General features: G+C 42.5%; 1 protein-coding gene across 3 annotated transcripts; it reads left to right on the top strand.

Annotated features, from left to right (window-relative positions):
* The first annotated feature begins 207 nt into the window (after positions 1-207).
* Positions 208-16513, top strand: rps6kal (ribosomal protein S6 kinase a, like). 3 transcript variants are annotated; one of them, XM_062393645.1, is made up of 23 exons: positions 208-594; positions 3116-3175; positions 3250-3366; positions 3462-3543; positions 3654-3734; positions 4758-4837; positions 5554-5660; positions 6040-6077; positions 6197-6339; positions 6453-6523; positions 6640-6728; positions 6984-7048; positions 7424-7526; positions 7695-7819; positions 8629-8751; positions 9354-9443; positions 9525-9683; positions 9768-9929; positions 10267-10343; positions 10668-10785; positions 11014-11154; positions 15238-15363; positions 15402-16513. In XM_062393645.1, the coding sequence occupies exons 1-22, from the start codon at positions 568-570 to the stop codon at positions 15361-15363; spliced, it is 2184 nt and encodes a 727-aa protein (XP_062249629.1). In that variant the 5' UTR covers positions 208-567; the 3' UTR covers positions 15402-16513. The 3 variants fall into 3 exon arrangements, with proteins under 3 accessions (XP_062249629.1, XP_062249628.1, XP_062249630.1); XM_062393644.1 differs by having other exon boundaries at positions 15238-16513; XM_062393646.1 differs by lacking the exon at positions 208-594 and adding an exon at positions 679-1077 and having other exon boundaries at positions 15238-16513.
* Positions 16514-18505: the final 1992 nt, after the last annotated feature.

Below are 18505 nucleotides of genomic sequence, written 5' to 3' on the forward strand. Positions count from 1 at the left end.
ATGGCAGGACACTGTTTTATTTGTTTTCCTCCCTAATTGTGTCCCCCTGCGTCAAGAGCGTGAATTAAAACCTCCTTTTCTGTGACAGTACCAGTGACTATTTCAGTGGCAAGCCAGTGTGCCATCACGTCACCCGGATGTTTGCATGTCACTCACAGCATGTCATGCGGCATCAAGCGCCCCCACGTCCTCCTCCTCCTCCTCTATCTCAGAAATCCGCCGCTTTGGTTTGGACGGGGGGAAATCCTTAACTGAATTGCGTCATCAATACGTCAATAAACTCTCATTCACTGACGATCAGGTACCACGGTAGCCGCCATATTCGCATCCATGGCAGGGTAGCGGTGCTCTGGGCGAGCGTATGGTCCAGTCGTCGGCGGCATCAACTGTTCCCGGCAGCAACCCCTCGATCCCGTCTTCGATCCGGTCCCGCGGGCGAACAGCTTTGCATCTGGTCACCGAAGCTGAGCAGCCGGACTTCCAGCGAGGGGGAGCCATGCAACGTGGAGCGGGGGTCTAGGTCGGACTATGGTGCCTTAGACCTAAGAGAAGAATCCCTGGCACAAGATGGAGGTAAACAGCGTTAGTAGTGAGGTGAGTTGGCCGACGTGTGTTTTTGCACGCTAATCTGCTTGACGCTGTTTTCGGTGCGCGCTGTCCCGTTAAGTTAGCTCACCCCCCGAGAGGCTGGGTACGGCTTAAATTCGCTTCACGACCCGCAGCGCACCGTGATGCATGCTAACGCGCTAGCTAATGCTAACAGCTGGTAAGGTGTTTATTGTTGTTGCACTGCCCCGGCTTTTGTAGTTTGATAACCGCCTGTGCGGGCTGTTTCCCCCGCCGGTTAGTGTTCCACACACAGGACGGACTCTTTATCCCACGATACACCACCTCCTTTCGGCTTTTATTGCCATTTACACTTTTCTGGAGGAGTTTGTTTCGTGGCTAGCTTAGCGGCTGTAGCATTAGCATGTGGTTAGCTTGCTAGCTGACAGCTTGCAGGCTTGAAACTTTGTTTTGCTCAACCTCCACCGCCTGGTCAACGGAGAGCTGGTGAAGGGCTTTGACTTGACAATGGTAAGGTGATACACAAATTTCAATATTGTTAAATGTGTTCAAAGTGTAGCTGTAGCTGGGCTAAAGGTGTTCAGACGTCCTCACAGTTGTGGGCTGGCTTGTCAGCAGTGGTGCTGTTATAAACTGTATCTAGAGCAGTTTGTAAACTAGGTAGTAATTTGTAATCTGATTCATAAAACATTAATCCTCAGAGCTGGTAGTGTTTCCAATGCATTATCAGAGTAATGGATATGTGGGCTACAGATGCTCAATATATATATATATAACTACATGAAACTCGTGATGGAATCTAAACTACTGTATTATTTAAAAAGGAAATGACCACCTTCAGTCTTTAAATGAAACTCTAATGATACCTCCTGAAGACTTCCCTATATTCTGTCGTGTGACCGCTGTTGAGAGGTCAGGTTAGCTTTTGCTTGATCCTCGTGTTGACATGTTTATTTACTAATGTGCATTTAAACCGATGGGACATCCTGAAGCTCAGTCTTTGAGATTATTTGCACTGTCTTTCGCACCGTCTCACTTCCATTGCTGTTTGTAGGTCAGCAGGAAGCTACGGCAACAGACACTTCTAAACGAGTCACATACATTGTTGATTGAATCTCTCCGCCTGATTTTTGAAAATTTGTGTCTAGAAAGTTCTAAATAGTTCTGTTGAAGGTCATCAGCGGCACGTTAATACCAATTAAAGTGGTCTAAATATTTATATTTAATCAAAGTTATCTTGCTACATATGAGCACTTTACTGTTGACTGTCAGCTGAACCATTGAAAGCTGCCAAGATAAAAGAAGCACACAAGTAAACATCAAGCTTAGCCATTTCATTTTGGCTGGTGGTGATGCCGACCGCTTAATCCACTTTGTGTCCGTTTGGAGATGAAGTGTAACCAAAGCCTTGTTTGCCAGCGTCAGTAGGTCGTGAGATGATATTGTGTGTGGCCGTCCTACCATCTTTTTCAAATAGCTGAAAAAGGCTTGCCTGCGTGTGCAGAGAGTGTGGGATGCACTTGTGTTATCAGCCATGATGAGCCACATCAAAGGTGGCAAAGGAAATGCATATGTGTGAATTTATGACCAAGCACTGTCCTGGCTCTGCCTGAATATTAATACTTCACAGATGCACCAGGGCTAACACGAAGACATTTTCTGTGTCATATCTTGCTCTGAAGTGTATATATCTTGTCCTGATTTGGATTTTCATGTTGTTAATGTTATCGTATAGCGCTAAGATATTGGAAAGTGGTTTGTTGGCCTCTGTTCTGTGCTTGTACGTGAGTGTATGTTGGTGGCTCCACCCACTGAGTGGGCTTGCGTAGTGCTATGACTCATCCCCCCTCTTCAGAGGCTTGATGGAATTCAACACACACACAAACACACCAGACTGAACACATCATACAGGCAGAGCCTTCAGCACAGAGCTGAAATGCGCAGACCTGGTTAATCTTATATTGGTCATTTAATTGTCTGATACACTTGAGATCTCTGACATTTCGCTTCTGACAATTTAATCACAGTGCATGGTTTTTTTAAATAAACCAAAGAGAGGCATTAAAAGTAACTGTGGGCAGAACAAAGCATGCATATATGTGCTCATTTAAAAAGGTCTTTTGACACCGCGATCAGCCAGAAAAACCAGACCCGGTGTGTCCTCAAGAGGCTGAATGGTGACGCAGACCCAGCTAAAATCAGTGTCCCAGAGCCAGTCAGACATGTTGTTTTTGCTCTGGCTGGGGATTAAGTTAGAATGCTAATAATGAGGGGCTTTATAGGGACAGGATGAGAGCTGGACAGCTGGACAGGCTTAAAGTATGGACTCCATACTGTTTGACAACAAATAGAGCTTGAGTTGGATAAGTGAGTGTGCACTGGTATTGCATGTGACTCATCGATTTCATCTGTTGAATCTTCCATCATACATGTGGGCGTGCAGCAGCTGCAGTCACAGTCCTCTTAGCTGAGAGCAAGGATGAAACTGCTTTGTTGAGGTCTTTACTGTTGCTCACTCCTCTGATGAAATTTGTTGTTTTGGCTGCAGGTCAATGGACATCAGATCATGGACGAGCCCATGGAGGAGGGAGATTCTTACTCACACTGTGTAAGTAATGATCGGCACGTGTACGTCTACCTGTTGTGTTGTGGAGTTGTTTCTTTCTGACACTGTTTGTGTAGGATGAAGGGACATATAAGGAGATTCCTATCACCCACCATGTGAAAGAGGGTTGTGAGAAGGCGGAATCATCCCAGTTTGAACTGCTCAAAGTCCTCGGCCAGGGCTCTTTTGGCAAGGTGAGAAAACCAACAGACCAATCCCAGGTTTATTGTGAGGGTAGCTGTTTGAATCCCTCTAAATTTCTCTCCCAATCTCTCTCGCTTTCTCTCAGGTATTTCTTGTCCGGAAGATCATGGGTCCAGATGCTGGTCAGTTATATGCAATGAAAGTCCTAAAAAAGGCATCTTTGAAAGGTAATGCAATGAAACAGCTGAGACCACTCTCAACCCCAAAGTGCCAGTATTCCGTAATTTTCTCATCCATTTTCTCTCTAATGCTGTCCCCCGCTGTCCTGTCCTTCCAGTCAGGGACAGAGTTCGCACTAAAATGGAAAGAGACATTTTAGTGGAAGTGAATCATCCCTTCATAGTGAAATTGCACTACGGTAAGAGACACAATCTTATTTATGAAGTGTGCAGCTGATTGTATTTGATAATGAAGATTTAATCTCTGATAAGGTTTGATTAAGTACTGGATCCTTATGTGCAGTGTCATGGGCCAATCCGATATAGCCCTGTTTACTGCATCTTTAATCAGAATACTTTTAGTGTTATGACCAGTCTATGGTTATGACACAGTTATTGCACAGGACTTAGCCACATTTATTGCATCAGTTTTAAACAGACAAGATTGTCACATAAAAACAACAAAGCAAGTGTTTAAGTTAATATCTACTTTTATTCTGATTATTATATCAGTATCATTCTTGTTAATTTCAGCATGCTACTGCTGTTGTTGTGTGGCATGACTCAGGTTAAACCCTTGGAACAACAGAGTAGAACGTCTTTTATTATATACTTGACTGAGAAATAGCACAGATAAATAAATCTAGCAATACGCAACAATTAGTTCCTTTAGATAGCTACTAAAGTACAGCCTCACTTAAAAATGGATGCCCCAACCGTACAGTATCAGTATAAAATAATGCAACTATGCAAAAATTTCTCACACTAAAAGTAGAATACAGCTGCAACTTCAAGAATATTGCATAAGGTTCACATCGCCTATTCACTCATTAGACTTTCAAGCGTGAAATATGACCAAATTTCTATCTTCGTTGCAAACTCTTGTTAATGCTACACTACCAGAAATCACTTCTTTGCCGCCATAAGAACAGTATGTGGCAGTACAGCGCAAAAAAATAGATTCCTGGGAAAAGAAAATTGCAATTTTATCTTGGTGAAACTATATTATTTTTAAATATGATATCAGACCTGTTAATAGATTCATGTACTCGCTGATGGCAAGGCATGGTGCTGACATTCTTGCAGTATCGGAGGCATTTCCGATGCTACTATCAGTATCAGAACATACTGAATTACAGTGTTATCATGTGCCACTGAACACCTTTGTTAAATCAGAGTATATTTAGCTTTTGGATCAATTATTTGTTTCCTTGTGTCTGCAGCCTTTCAGACAGAAGGGAAACTGTATTTAATACTGGACTTTCTCAGGGGAGGGGATGTATTCACTCGCTTATCCAAAGAGGTAAGCTCATGTTCTCTTTACTGACATTTCATTATACTTTGAGCGTATTTGCACCTTTTTTCTGTCTGTTATTTTGTTCTTTCTAATAAGGAAAGTAAAGCGTGTCTTCTGATTCATTCAAGAATTTAATGGTATTGCTTTTTTAAATGTATCAGTGAAAATCTGATATACATATGCATCAAAGTTCTTTTCTAAACCCGGAGGAGTATTTAATGACAGCTTCACATGGAACAGGTGCAAAGTTAGCATGCAAGTGGATTTTATTTATTTTTTAAGACCATAAGTGCTGCCAAGTCATCTGTCTCTCCTGTTTTTTGTTTAGCTTTTATTCAAATTAAGACTTAAATTCCTCATGGCAACACAAAGCTCCTCTTGGAATCATTATTCGCTTTTCAATCATCAATTGCTTGTCAGGCAGAAGCTCAGATCTGCTCTTTTCAAATGCTTTCCGGGAACTCAGACAATGTGTGATTGTTCTCTAAACAAACCTTGTGTTGAAAGCATGTCTCAGAAACAAAGCAATCGTTGCTGGCAGTGTCAAATCAACAGCTTGCTGAATCTTGTAACCTATTTGAAATGTTGATACTGTGACAATAATAATTCTGTTTTCTTTTCTTGTGGTTACTGAAGCTTAATACTGCAGTTGTGTTTTCTTTTGATGCTGAATTTCACTCCTCTTCTGAGTTCAGAGAGTAAATGTGTCCAGTTCTTATCAGGTTATGTTTACAGAGGAAGATGTGAAATTCTACCTTGCAGAGCTGGCCCTGGCCCTTGACCATCTGCACAGCCTGGGCATAGTTTACAGAGATCTCAAGCCAGAGAAGTACGAGTGCTCAACCTCACCTTCACCTTTTGATCCTTCACACTCTAACCCATCACCCAATACAGAAAAAGCCTTTTAGGCTTTATCCCTCTTCCTGTGGCTGCCAAGTAATTTCTACTGATAACTTCAACAAGATTGTACACACATAATCATATCAGCTATATCATTCTTCAATTAAGTCAACATTTTCGGATTAATTAAATTTGGCTTAGAAATGAGTCCTCTGATCTATTGATTTGTATACTTAACAGGCCATCTCAAGCCTCCACAACTCTAGGATAATATTTATGCAAAAGTCCCAAGTCCTCGAATTTGTTCATATTTGACACGAAGAATGATTTGAAGCTAACCTCCTTGGAAACTCTGTTTTGTCTTGCAGCATCTTACTTGATGAAGCTGGACACATAAAGTTAACAGGTAAGCTTTTAACTAATGCATGCACATTTATTGTAATGCACATATAATAAAAAAAATCATTCTGCAGAGTAGAATCACTGTGTAGCTGCACCACATTGCCTTTCATTGCTTTTGTGCAGACTTTGGCTTGAGTAAAGAGTCAGTAGATGCTGATAAGAAGGCGTATTCCTTCTGTGGTACGGTGGAGTATATGGCCCCTGAGGTGGTCAACAGGAGAGGACACACACAGAGTGCAGACTGGTGGTCTCTGGGAGTATTGATGGTACATAAGTTCAAACAAAGTTACATCTGATCAACTGATAAATTGACATTGATACTAACTGGTTAGAAAATAATAGTGTTTGTAATATTCCCTTTCTTTCACTGTTTTTGCAGTTTGAGATGTTAACAGGGACATTACCATTCCAAGGCAAAGACCGAAATGAGACCATGAACATGATTCTCAAGTGAGTCATTTTGTCTTGCATGTTTAAGGCCCTTAGAGCACAACATAAGTCAGAATTCATACAGTACTTCAATTCTTGTAAACCAGATCCACCTCTTTCTCTTTTCCTCCCTTCAGAGCTAAGTTGGGAATGCCCCAGTTTCTAAGTTTGGAGGCCCAGAGTTTGTTGAGGATGCTCTTTAAACGTAACCCTGCAAATAGACTAGGTAAGATGCATTACAGCTTTCGTCTGTTTGAGCATGTAGACCTGGTAGATTGAGGAAAAAAATAAAAGAAACAAGGTGAGTTGATCCTAACACTGCACCACTTGCCTAGCTTGAGCTTGTTAACATGTTGGTACCAATATAAAGCAAATGCTGAAAACCACACAGAGAAAAAAGTGTTAACATGTTGATTCTCTAAAAACAATAGATAAAACGATCGTGCCAGGTTAACTGAACCAAAGTGATCTGTGTCTTCAGGGGCCGGACCCGATGGAGTGGAGGAGATCAAACGCCACGCTTTCTTTTCCACCATCGACTGGAATGTGAGCACACGCACACCTCCCTCTCATTTCTCACAGACCCACACAAACACTTGCATATAACTCTCCCAGCCTCTGTTGAGGCTTCACACCTTGCAAACGGTTGGCTTGGTGACTACTGGTCATCAGTCTTGGCCATGCCAGCCATGTTTGTGTGTCTGGGCTGAGAGCCAGTTCTCACTGTGAGTGCACTAATAGCTCTGTGTGAGTGTTTAAGAACCAGCAGGATGCTATTGGCTGGACAGAGCTGGAGAGGGATTGGAGGGGGTTAATCAGGGAGGGGTCTTGGCTTGATTTCCACATAAGTTCACACACAAACGGCCATAGGTAGGGTTTGATTTGTAAATGGATGTGTGTGTGTACCTGTGTTTTCTCCAGAAACTGTACAGGAGAGAGCTCCAGCCCCCATTCAAGCCTGCAGCAGGGAAACCAGATGACACATTCTGCTTTGACCCAGAGTTCACCGCTAAAACACCTAAAGGTACATCTACACCTACAGAAATACATCATTTTTAGTTCACATGCTCTTCAGCTAAATTCACATCCATCCTTGAAGCCATGGAAACTGCAACCAAGCCCTGATGCAGCTCCAAAATTTAGTGGGTGTTTGTTCATCTGTCCATATTATGAATTATCTTTGTGTATTTAGACTCCCCAGGTATCCCGCCTAGTGCTAACGCCCACCAGCTCTTCAAAGGCTTCAGTTTTGTTGCTCCAGCCCCTATGGACGAGAACAAGGGCTCCCCACTGCTCAGCATACTCCCTATTGTTCAGGTGAACACACATTATGTCTACTTTGCGTGTGCACAGGTTGTGTTTTACTCTTCAACTTCTGCGTAAAACCTCTATTGATACACATCCTGCAAATGAAACTCACTTGTTTTAACCATTTTGTTTGCGATTTATTTTGTGTGGCCTTTGACACATGTTGCAGGCACCACATGAAAATGTATCACAACATTATAATAGAAATCCATTAAGTGGAAGCTAGCACATGGCCATTAGTACTGCTCACAGTAAGAGATCGTCATAGTTAGAGACCTCTTACGCTATTATGACAAGTGTAAAAAATCTTTGATTCAGGACAAATTAGAACATGGCAAGTAGCTGAGGTAAAGATAGTAATTTGTAAACACATTTACACATTTAAAATATCACTTCAAAATTAAGAGTATGGTTTTGTAACAGTTAATTGAAATTGGGATCATATGTTTGTAAAAGACTGTCAACCATTAAAGGAAATGGCTGGTTATTTTTCTAAAGTGTTAACACAAACACTAGAATTGTTAGTTTTATAACATTTTGTGCTTTTGAAGTGTGTGAACAGGAGCCAAATTTAACAGCAGCAGTTAACGTTTGAGGACAATTTGACTGCTATATATATATAAACATTACAATTGAAGATACAGTATATTTGTGAACAAACTTGGATCTGAAATACAACTGTTGACCTGTTTGGACCAAAACCAAGGATCAGATAAAAAGGATGTTTAGACGTTTGTTGACAAGGACAGAAGCTTCTGGTTTGACTTGAGCATTGTAATTTATTCAGTTAATGAGAAAGTTTGTAATCTTGTTTCTAGATGCATGGGGGCGCAGCCAAGTTCTCAGATCTGTACGAGCTGCAGGAGGACATAGGGGTTGGCTCTTACTCCATATGTAAACGCTGTGTACACCGAGTCGCTGCTGCGGACTATGCTGTGAAGGTAACCAGACACAAAGAAATTTAGACATTAGATTGCGTTTTAAATGCATTTTGTATGTATTCTCGACTTCTAAACATTCACTTCTCAGATCAAGAAACATCCTGGTTCACTCATTCACACATTTACACACAGTCACATCCTTTTGGAGACCCAGTAATTGTATAGATGTGTGATTACAGAGTTTGGTCTTTCAGGCACTTTTTTAATCACAAAGTATTTATATCTGACCTTGCAGTGGTTACCATGACTTTAATGTTAATGTGAACACACATATAAATGCAGGTTAAGTGTCTTAAGTATCAGCAGTGGATGATAAAAAATGGACAATAACACTACTGTCGTTTACATGTATTTGTGAAACTGCTAAACATGAAGTTACCATGTTTAATGTGAATGGTGACACCAATACACCAATAGGGGGCAGCACAACTTCAGCGTCTAAATATTGGAGCAATAATTCAAAACTTTGTTAGGGCAATTATCTGTTGTTTTTAAATATCTGAGACTGTTAAGATTTTTAAAATGCACAGTACAATGATTATTTTCCGAATTTGACTCTGTTTGATATTGACTACCTTTGGCTGTACTTCCCCCTGCCACAGATTATAGACAAAAGTAAGAGGGACCCCTCTGAAGAGATCGAAATCCTGATGCGATACGGACAGCATCCCAACATCATCACTCTGAAAGACGTCAGTAACATATTTGTATGAGCTTTTGCAAGACCGTACGTTTGTGAAGACTGACAGGTTGTCTTTGTGTGAATCTGTCAGGTGTATGACGAGGGCAGGTATGTTTACCTGGTGACGGAGCTGATGAAGGGTGGAGAGCTGCTGGATAAGATCCTCAGGCAGAAGTTTTTCTCTGAGAGAGAGGCCAGTGCTGTGCTCTACACCATCACCAAGACTGTTGACTACCTCCACTGCCAAGGGGTGAGGAAACACCTCTGTACATGTACATAAAGAAGTAAAATGTAAAAATACTTTAACTGAATGTTTTCATCTCCTTCTCCACAGGTGGTACACCGAGACCTGAAGCCCAGTAACATCTTGTATATGGATGACTCGGGGAATCCTGACTCTATAAGGATTTGTGACTTTGGATTCGCTAAGCAGCTTCGGGGAGGAAATGGTATCCTCCTCACCCCCTGTTACACTGCCAACTTTGTGGCACCAGAGGTGAGAGGGGGGAAATGATACAGACAAAAAGAAAACAAATGTAGGAGGAAATTAAATACAGACAGAATCATGGAAAACTAGAAGGGTGCTCATAGAGCGCACAAATCCGCCAAGACTAACATCCTTTTGTGCTTGATCTGTTCCAAATATAATGGGTTCTTAGTTGCATCATGCCTCATCCCTCCCCATTCATGGAAATCAGACATGTATTTATCGAGTAATCCTGCTGAAAGCAGACAAACAACCGTGAAAATATAACCTCTTTGGCATAAGAAAAGATATATGATGGGAGAAAGTGTCTCTAATGGTGCATCTTTCTTTCTTTGTGTGTATCTAGGTACTAATGCGTCAAGGTTATGATGCAGCCTGTGATATATGGAGTCTTGGAGTTCTACTGTATACAATGTTGGCAGGGTAAGACTGCACTCAATAGTAACTGATGTGTAATTTGACTTTAATGATGGTGGGATTGATTAACAGGTAAGTGCCCAAATTTCTCATTCAGTCCAATACCTTGAAGCAAAGATAGAGCTCAGGGGTTAAACAGCAGTGCTCTTGTCACTCACTTCCTGTGCTCTTGATTTAATTATAGACATTGAACGTTGATCGAGCAGCGGATTTACAGTTGCATTTATGTTTATGTTTAATTACCACAAATTATACAGAAAAATACTATGAAACTATAATGTGTGGAATGAGTTTGTGTTTTCCTCACCCCTCTTTTTACCTCCCTGTCAGGTACACACCGTTTGCGAATGGGCCAAACGACACACCAGAGGAGATTCTGCTACGGATTGGCTCTGGAAAGTTCTCTTTGACAGGTGGCAACTGGGATACTGTATCAGACAGCTCAAAGGTACACACACTGTCACTGTCGCTTCAGTCTAAAGCTGTTTAAAGACATGACCTATTCAAAATATCCAGACCCAGTTTTTTAATTTGTCATGTTTTTAAATGGTTGAGACGCATGAGTTTATCCATCATCCCAAAAGACTTTTCGACTATGTTAAATACAGCTTATAAGCAACACACATGTCCAGGTCCCGGACACTTTAAACACTGGATGTGTTAATGTTTGATCCAGGATCTGCTGTCTCATATGCTCCACGTGGACCCTCACCAGCGATACACAGCAGAGCAGGTCCTAAAGCATTCCTGGATCACCTGCAGAGATGCCCTCCCACACTTCCAGCTCACACGCCATGACGCACCCCACCTCGTCAAGGTGAGCCGATAGTACATCTTTCTAATCAACAGACACTTAACACAGAACCATTTCTCACCATGTAGGAGAACTAAAAGGTTAGTATAACCTCCATGCATGTGCTTGCCTCATGGGTAATGACCCTTTGCTCAGAGCTTCTAAGCCTAAATGTGCACAATCACTCCTCATCAGAAGAGCCTGAGAAGTCTTCTACCCGATGTCGTACTCTTTAAGTACCTGGGTCATAATTCATCCATCTCTGATCTCAGCTATGCTAAAACCAGATCCAACACAGCAGATGTGTCTGTCTGACTTTGCTGCTTGACCTGGTCAGATTTTTCTTTTAAATGGAATTCAAGAGGTTTGTTTGATATTGGAAGACGTATATAACTTAAGCATTAAAGTAGTTTTAATAGCGGGAACACTGTTGCAGGGCAACTTACAACAAAAAGTTACTACATTTTTTGGAATGAAGATAGAAATCCAAACTTAAATCAGAAATGAAAAGATAAAGGTATACATTATAAATTTACTATTGAACTGGACACTAAGAAACTTGTAATCTGGGGTTGTTTTGAGTTCATACTACACGACTGACTGGCAACAGGGGGTCACACACTACACAATCTTTTGCCAGGTGAAACCCCAACTAGTATGGTTTTCGCCTCCTCATACCGCCTTCACCCTGTCCTGTGCTTCAGTGGGCTGTAATTGTAGCCAAATCGTGGAGGAGACGACATGTCTGCGAGCCTTACGAATCATGTCTTTGAGTAGTTCACACATACCAATTGGTGACTACTGATCATTTGCCAATTTGGCTGAGATCTGGGCCTTTTAACGTCAAGTTGCAAATTTATTGGTGAGTGAAAAATCTGACTTCAAAAGTCCAAAAACATAATAAAAGAACGCAACAGCCGGGTCCTCCTTTTTCCCACCACCCCTAATTATGTCTCCCAGTCAGTTATTCTCAGGCCCCCTCCAGAGTGAGAGGTTGTCCCAACAGCATTTCTACCAAGGGCTCGAACAACCTAAGGGACCTCTCTAAATCTAAAGAGAATGTATACACGGGTGCTGTCAAACTGCTGAACACTCATGCAGAGAGAGGTAAGCCGTCCCCCACAGGGATCTGAATCTGTCTGTGACCCTGTTCTTTCAGGTACAACCTAAAAGCCTGTGATCAGAGGGTTAGAAGAGCAACAGTAAATTGAGAGCTTTAGTTCGTGGTCCAGTCCCTTCTTTATCACCTTAACTAGAAATCTATAGACTGTATAAAAAGATGAAGGACTTGACTGCTCCCCAAAAGTGAAGCCAAAGCATCTGCAGTAGATAATAAAACTGCTCTCTCCATGTTATTAATTAACTAAAAAGTCACTTTTCACAAATTATTCTCAAAGATGACTTCTTTAACTAAGTAGTTCTTATCACATTGATATTCATCATGATTGACAGCTGAGACTGACGTGCACTTGGTCTAGTGTGTGTATTGGCAGGACCCCCGGCTGCCGAAACACACATAATCCCGGCAGAAACCACGAAAGATTTAGAATAACGAATATGGACCAAAAAGAAGAGCGTTTGGCAAAAGAGATCCGAAAGTATGACCACTCGTATAACCCGTCATTGACGGAATACAAGGACATGCAGATGGCCTGCAATTCCTGGAAGGAGATCACGGCTAACGTCGGTTTGCAGGTCGGCGAGTGTATGAAGCTGTGGAGGAAGATCAGGGACAAAAATTTCCGCCAGAAAAAGGCTATGAGGAGCAGCAGTGGCGATGTAAATAAACAGTTGACGACAACTGATACCCACAAAGAAGGTGTCTCTATGGTCGTCTTCGACAAAAACGTTACTCCACCTAGTGTTCTGGCACTGAATTGCAACACGCACAGAACCTCAATAGAATCTAGATCTTTCAATGCAAATATTCAACAAAAGATTTGAAAGGATCTCGACCCACTATACAATTCCTGTAGAGTTTTCATCCTGTCAAGAACCTTTTCCAACTGGTCAGGGTGAGTGGTCACTTCTGATGAAAAGATCTGTTAATAGCTGTTGGTTAAGTAAATGATTGATTATTACCACCGATCTACCTGACTGTACATATAACATCAGGTTAGACTGATGCTTCAATTTATTCACACTGGTTATATTCAATTTAAAATTTTTACTAACAACATACAGACCACAAATTGTTTTTCCAATCTTCAGTTGCAGGTTTGGTGTTGAGTGTCGACTCACTCTTAGTCATCAGTCCCATCTGCTGTCGGAAATGTATTCCTGCGCCTCTCTTCTCTCCCACGTGTGATTCAAGGCCTGACAAATGGTTTATACTGAAAAGCCTAACTGGACACCACTGCTGTCACAAGGTGTTATTTGCTAACCTCTTTGTTAGCTCAAACTAGTCTCAACAATTCAGCACCTTTTCTTGTCAGGCCTTGACTACATCCAGCATATATCTATATATATTTATTATATTATATTTTTACACAATGTCGAGCGACAAACTCAGCGAGCACATACCCCCGCCAAGACAACTTTTTAAATTCTATAGATCCAGATTTCTTATTTGGATATGCACCAATTTAGCCTGGATGCCAGACGAACTTAGCCCCGCCCACAACATTTTTGGTCGGGCAGTTCGGTCTGGAGTCGCTCCGTTGGGAAAAAATTATGCCCGACCAGGGCAATCAGATTGTCAGGGCGGGCTTTATACGATGATTGACAGATGATCAACGGTAACGTAATCAACCACGTCATCAAAGTGCCCTTGGGTTGAATTCGTTTTCAACAAACATGCCTGCCGCTGGCGAGCTGAGATGTGTAGATGCTGCCATTGAGTCTGTTTTAGAAGACATCGACAGCGCATTCATTTTGAAAGAGGAACACAGAACGTGGAGGCGACACCAAAGCACCACGCTAATCCCTATCGCCCCGGCGCTTGGCTGTTCACAATGGACACTGAAGCGACGCTGAACCGCCGGGCAGCGCTAATAATATGATGTTGATCCAGTAGATCGCTGCACGGCTTTGTGCCAGTCACACCAGAAGGCTGAAGCACCGCGCTGCGCCAAGGCTGCCTTGCGGTGCTTCAGCCTCCGGTGTGACCGGCACAAAGTTTTAACATGGGAGTGGATGGGAGCCAGCTGTTATTTAAGGCTTGGCGCTGCGCTGAAGCATCCAGTGTGAACCCGGCGTTAGTAAATAACTCACAATGCGTTGCTTAGCATACGTCACATACTACGTTGCTCTGATTGGTTGTAGGTCTATCCAATTGAGCGAAGAGGAATTTTACTTCCTGGTCAGTTGAAACACGCCCCATAATCACAGCCCAATGGAGCGGTCTCAGACTCACATTCTGACTAGAATTGTGAGTCTGACAACGTCAGGCTAGCACCAATTGATATCAGTCCCTCAAAACATGTCTGATTGAAGAAGATTCACAAATGATTCTCTTAGAAATCCACAAAAATTGGGAAAAGCACCCAACGTTACAATGTTAAAAGAAGTGGACCGAAATTCCTAGGTTACTCCCTGACCACTGCATCCTTCCACCAAGTAATCCCTTTGGAATCCTGCTAAAACAAACGCGGATAAAATCGTTACCTCCTTGACGTATGGAGCAAGTCAACTGTGAAATGAATTGCCAGTTACACCACAGATTTGTTCATTAAGAGTTTCTGCTGAGTGAAAGTGCTGAGTGAACGTTGAAATTATTTCTAAAAATTAGGAAGTTATCTTCTGTGAAATGTCTTTCCTAAATTCCCTCAGCCATTACATTACATGTCATTTAGTTGGCGCTTTTGTCCAAAGCGACTTCCATTTTTAGAACAATCAGCATTTATGAGGGGCCATTTTAGGGGTTCAGTATCTTGCCAAGGACACTTAAGCATGCAGATGGGAAAGAGTGGGATTCGAACCGGCAACCTTCTTGTTGCAGAACACCCGCTCTATCCCCTAGGCCGATCTATCCCCATATCAAACTGACCAGTGTGGAATAAACACTGTCAGGAAAAGTTTGACAGCTAAACGGACAAACCAACAAGCTGCTGACATTGAGAGTTGTGTAGATAATAAAAAGTTAAATGTTGTCATGTTCTGTTCCAGGGAGCTATGGCTGCCACCTATTCAGCACTGAGCCAGAAGACAAGTCAGCCTGTGTTGGAGCCTGTGGCAGCTTCCAGTCTAGCGCAGAGACGCAGCATGAAGAAACTCACCTCAACAGACATGTAGACACACACACACACACACACACACACACACACACACACACACACACACACACACACATCGCTCACCCTCCAGTTTCAACCTCACTCTCAGTCGAACTCTCGTACGCAGATGCGCCCACACATAGACCCAGGTCCTGGCCAGTTAAAGCTACTGTGTCCCTCTGTTTTATTAACCTATTTATTTGACATGCTCAACACATGCACTCACACCCACCTGAACATGCACGCACACACTGGACGATGTTGCATTGCGAAGAGGTCAGCCGAAGAGGAAGAGGGGAAACTCACATATCTGTTACTGCTGGGGAGAACGCCAGTATTTATTTTCCATAGCTTTCATATGCACTTGCCCTCTTCGCCTTTCATTCTTTCTTCCTCGCGTGGGGAAGAGACGCACCAGCGGATGTTCTCCTTCACTGTGATTGGCTGATTCAAAGCTGCTTCGGTAAACTGTGCCCCCCCTACCCACTGCTCTTCATCTTCTCGGTCACCCTACTCCTCCTCGATTCTCTCTCCCACCCTCTGTGGTTTGCTCTTGCTCTCTGAACTTCTTCTCTTCAAAGTGTAGTTATGGTTTATGTGTCAGAGTGTTGACATGATGATATTGACTGAGGGAGATTGTACGACTGTTTCCACTGTAACAAACAAAAAGATATGTGTATGCTTGTGGCAGGGTTTTGGGGTCCCTCAGCTTCAATATCATCTGCCAGCACTTTTGGTAACATTAATCCATGTGTGGACACAACCTGTATTTATTTTCCCCTTAAATTGACTGTCTGACTCATGTTATTTTGTGTGTATCAAAAGAGGTAAAATAAGCTTCAGATGGACAAAAATAAAAATACTAGACTTAGAAGGGTGAAACAATGTGGTAACGATAACAGACATTTTAGTTTGCATATATATATGCTGAAAATGAAGAGCAAGTGGGGGGAGCTGTAGGGATTTCTCTGGGGGGGACGGGAAGCACCCCGTCAAACCAGAGGCGGAATAAAAAAATAAAAAAGTTAAAAAAAGATTTCCATGGATATCTCTTCAAAAAGACATTGTGGAAACTGTATGATATTGTATTTATTTCATTTGATTTTTAAGATTCTATTTTTCTTTCAAGTTATGTATATATTGACATTAAAGATCATTATTGACATGCATTCACTGTGGTCTGAGCTGGTTTGTTCTCTGTTAGGATTCAAAAGGTGACAATAAGATAACAATGTTGACTGTTTATAACGGCATGACAGCTTCCCAAAGGAGAGGCCAAATCATCTTGACTGCATCATGGTGGCTGGCTGCAGTTCTGGTTATAAACCGTACCTCCTCCATGTGGTTGGACGGGACACGCACCAAACAAAAAGTCAAGTTTTCTCAAAGCTGGTTTCTTCTCACACAGACCTATGCAAGTGCTCAGTTTCCTGTAAGTTTGGTTTTCATTAGTTAAACATCATTATTTACAGCTGACACTGATCATTTGTCAAGCCCCTAAATTCCACAGGACCCCTGCCTCTCCATTCCCAGATCGATTCTATGCAGACTCTTGCAAGATGGCGGCATTCCTATCCGGGATATTTGAACTTCATTTCTTAATAGTGGGAAGAAGTTAAGATGCGTTGTCCATCTTTATTTGCAGTCTACGGGTGACTGTCTATATTGTGCAGGATAGTAAGAACCTAATCTACCATGCACTCTAACATCTTTAAGCCTGACTCTGTAACCTGAAGCCACAGGTTGCAATTACAGTATGACACAGTATTTCCATCTGTTTTTGCTGAAATAAACTAACAGTAGCACTAGTAGAGGACAGTTAAAAAGCAAGCAAACCTGTTCAGTTGCTATTTATAAATGATTGATTAGTGTAGCTGTAAATGCAAAACCATTTCAGGGATAGATCTCACTTAGTATTTTTTGTCATTTGAGTGGAACAACCTTTAAGGATAAAGATTCTCATTTCCCTTTGTTTCCTTCTCTTACAAAACCTAAATAAGATGCAAAGTGTATTGGCCACCACTAGGTGGTAACACTGTCCAGTGCATGAGAAGTTGAATGAGCAGCTAAATATGCAGCGTCCCTCTGTGGCTCTGTGTCCTGCCCTTATGTAAATGATCAGTCTCGCCTGCTTCCATTTTGTCTGTCCAACCCCCCACTCCCCTGAGAGTATGAGCTGCTCTAACCAGTGGTGTGTAAAGAGAATGGTGTTGTGTGTGTGTGGGTCGGTGTGTGTGTCAGAACTGTCATGACCAGACAGCAGAGGATGGAGATCTAGGCAAGGAAAGCAGATGGATTGAGGCACTGCTCCCATCAATGCACACATACAAACACACACTGTGGCCTATGGACCAGCTGTTGTCCTTTTTCTCCCTGCAACTGCCTGAGCGTCCCCATGTCCTCGTCTCGCTCTCCCCCTCTCTCCTGGATTAGATGCATTTTGCAGGCAGCCTGGGAGCTGAGAGGTAAACAGTGGGGCTAATTGCTTTGACATACTGCTCTTTGTTTTGGCCTCCTGGTGCTAATCAACCACTCGGCTAATAAGTCTGCCTGGCAAACAGGAATAAAAAAAAACACCAATGTGTTTGGGCTGGGAGGAAGTGCAGAGCGGGACAGGGCATGTCTCCCAGTGACTTATACCCCATAATAGAGTGCTTCTCTGCTCATATCTGCGGTGCACACTTGCCCGTCATCCAGAGTTCCCACAGTGCTGCTGTGGCCGGGTAGCGCCCCGCTCAGGTGTGAATCTATTTATCCTCATTAACAAGCGTCTCCCCAAAGTCAGCCAATTAACACGCTGCTCCTAATGAAGCCATTAGCTGTCAGATGAGGTAGAGGCACTGCTTGTCAACGGCCCACTGTGTGTATGTATACGTGTGTGTGTGTGTGTGTGTGTGTGTGTGTGCGTGTGTATCCATTCTAGCTGCTAATAAAAGCAGGGGAATTAATGGAGTGAGCGTGTGTGATAATGAGTTAATGTGGAACAAGCAGGACGAGCAGTGATCAGCCCTCTGTCTCAAGTGAAGATATCAGACACAGTGATTTACTCTCAGAGCCATAAACAGGCCTTTCTCCTCTCACATATACCGTGTGTACGTGTGTGTGTGTGTGTGTGTGTGTGTTTGATACATGCTCACAGGGAAAGCTGTAATGAGAGCTCC

The sequence above is a fragment of the Platichthys flesus genome, chromosome 8 (assembly GCF_949316205.1).
Source record: "Platichthys flesus chromosome 8, fPlaFle2.1, whole genome shotgun sequence".
Lineage (NCBI taxonomy): Eukaryota > Metazoa > Chordata > Actinopteri > Pleuronectiformes > Pleuronectidae > Platichthys > Platichthys flesus.

What these genes read in the sequence shown, in the direction of transcription:
- rps6kal (XM_062393644.1), top strand. Translation starts at nt 568, where the DNA reads ATGGAGGTAAACAGCGTTAGTAGTGAG. An exon ending in TAAACAGCGTTAGTAGTGAG is followed by an intron (nt 595 to 3,115) that starts GTGAGTTGGCCG and finishes TTTTGGCTGCAG; the next exon opens with GTCAATGGACATCAGATCAT. An exon ending in GCATACTCCCTATTGTTCAG is followed by an intron (nt 7,820 to 8,628) that starts GTGAACACACAT and finishes TCTTGTTTCTAG; the next exon opens with ATGCATGGGGGCGCAGCCAA.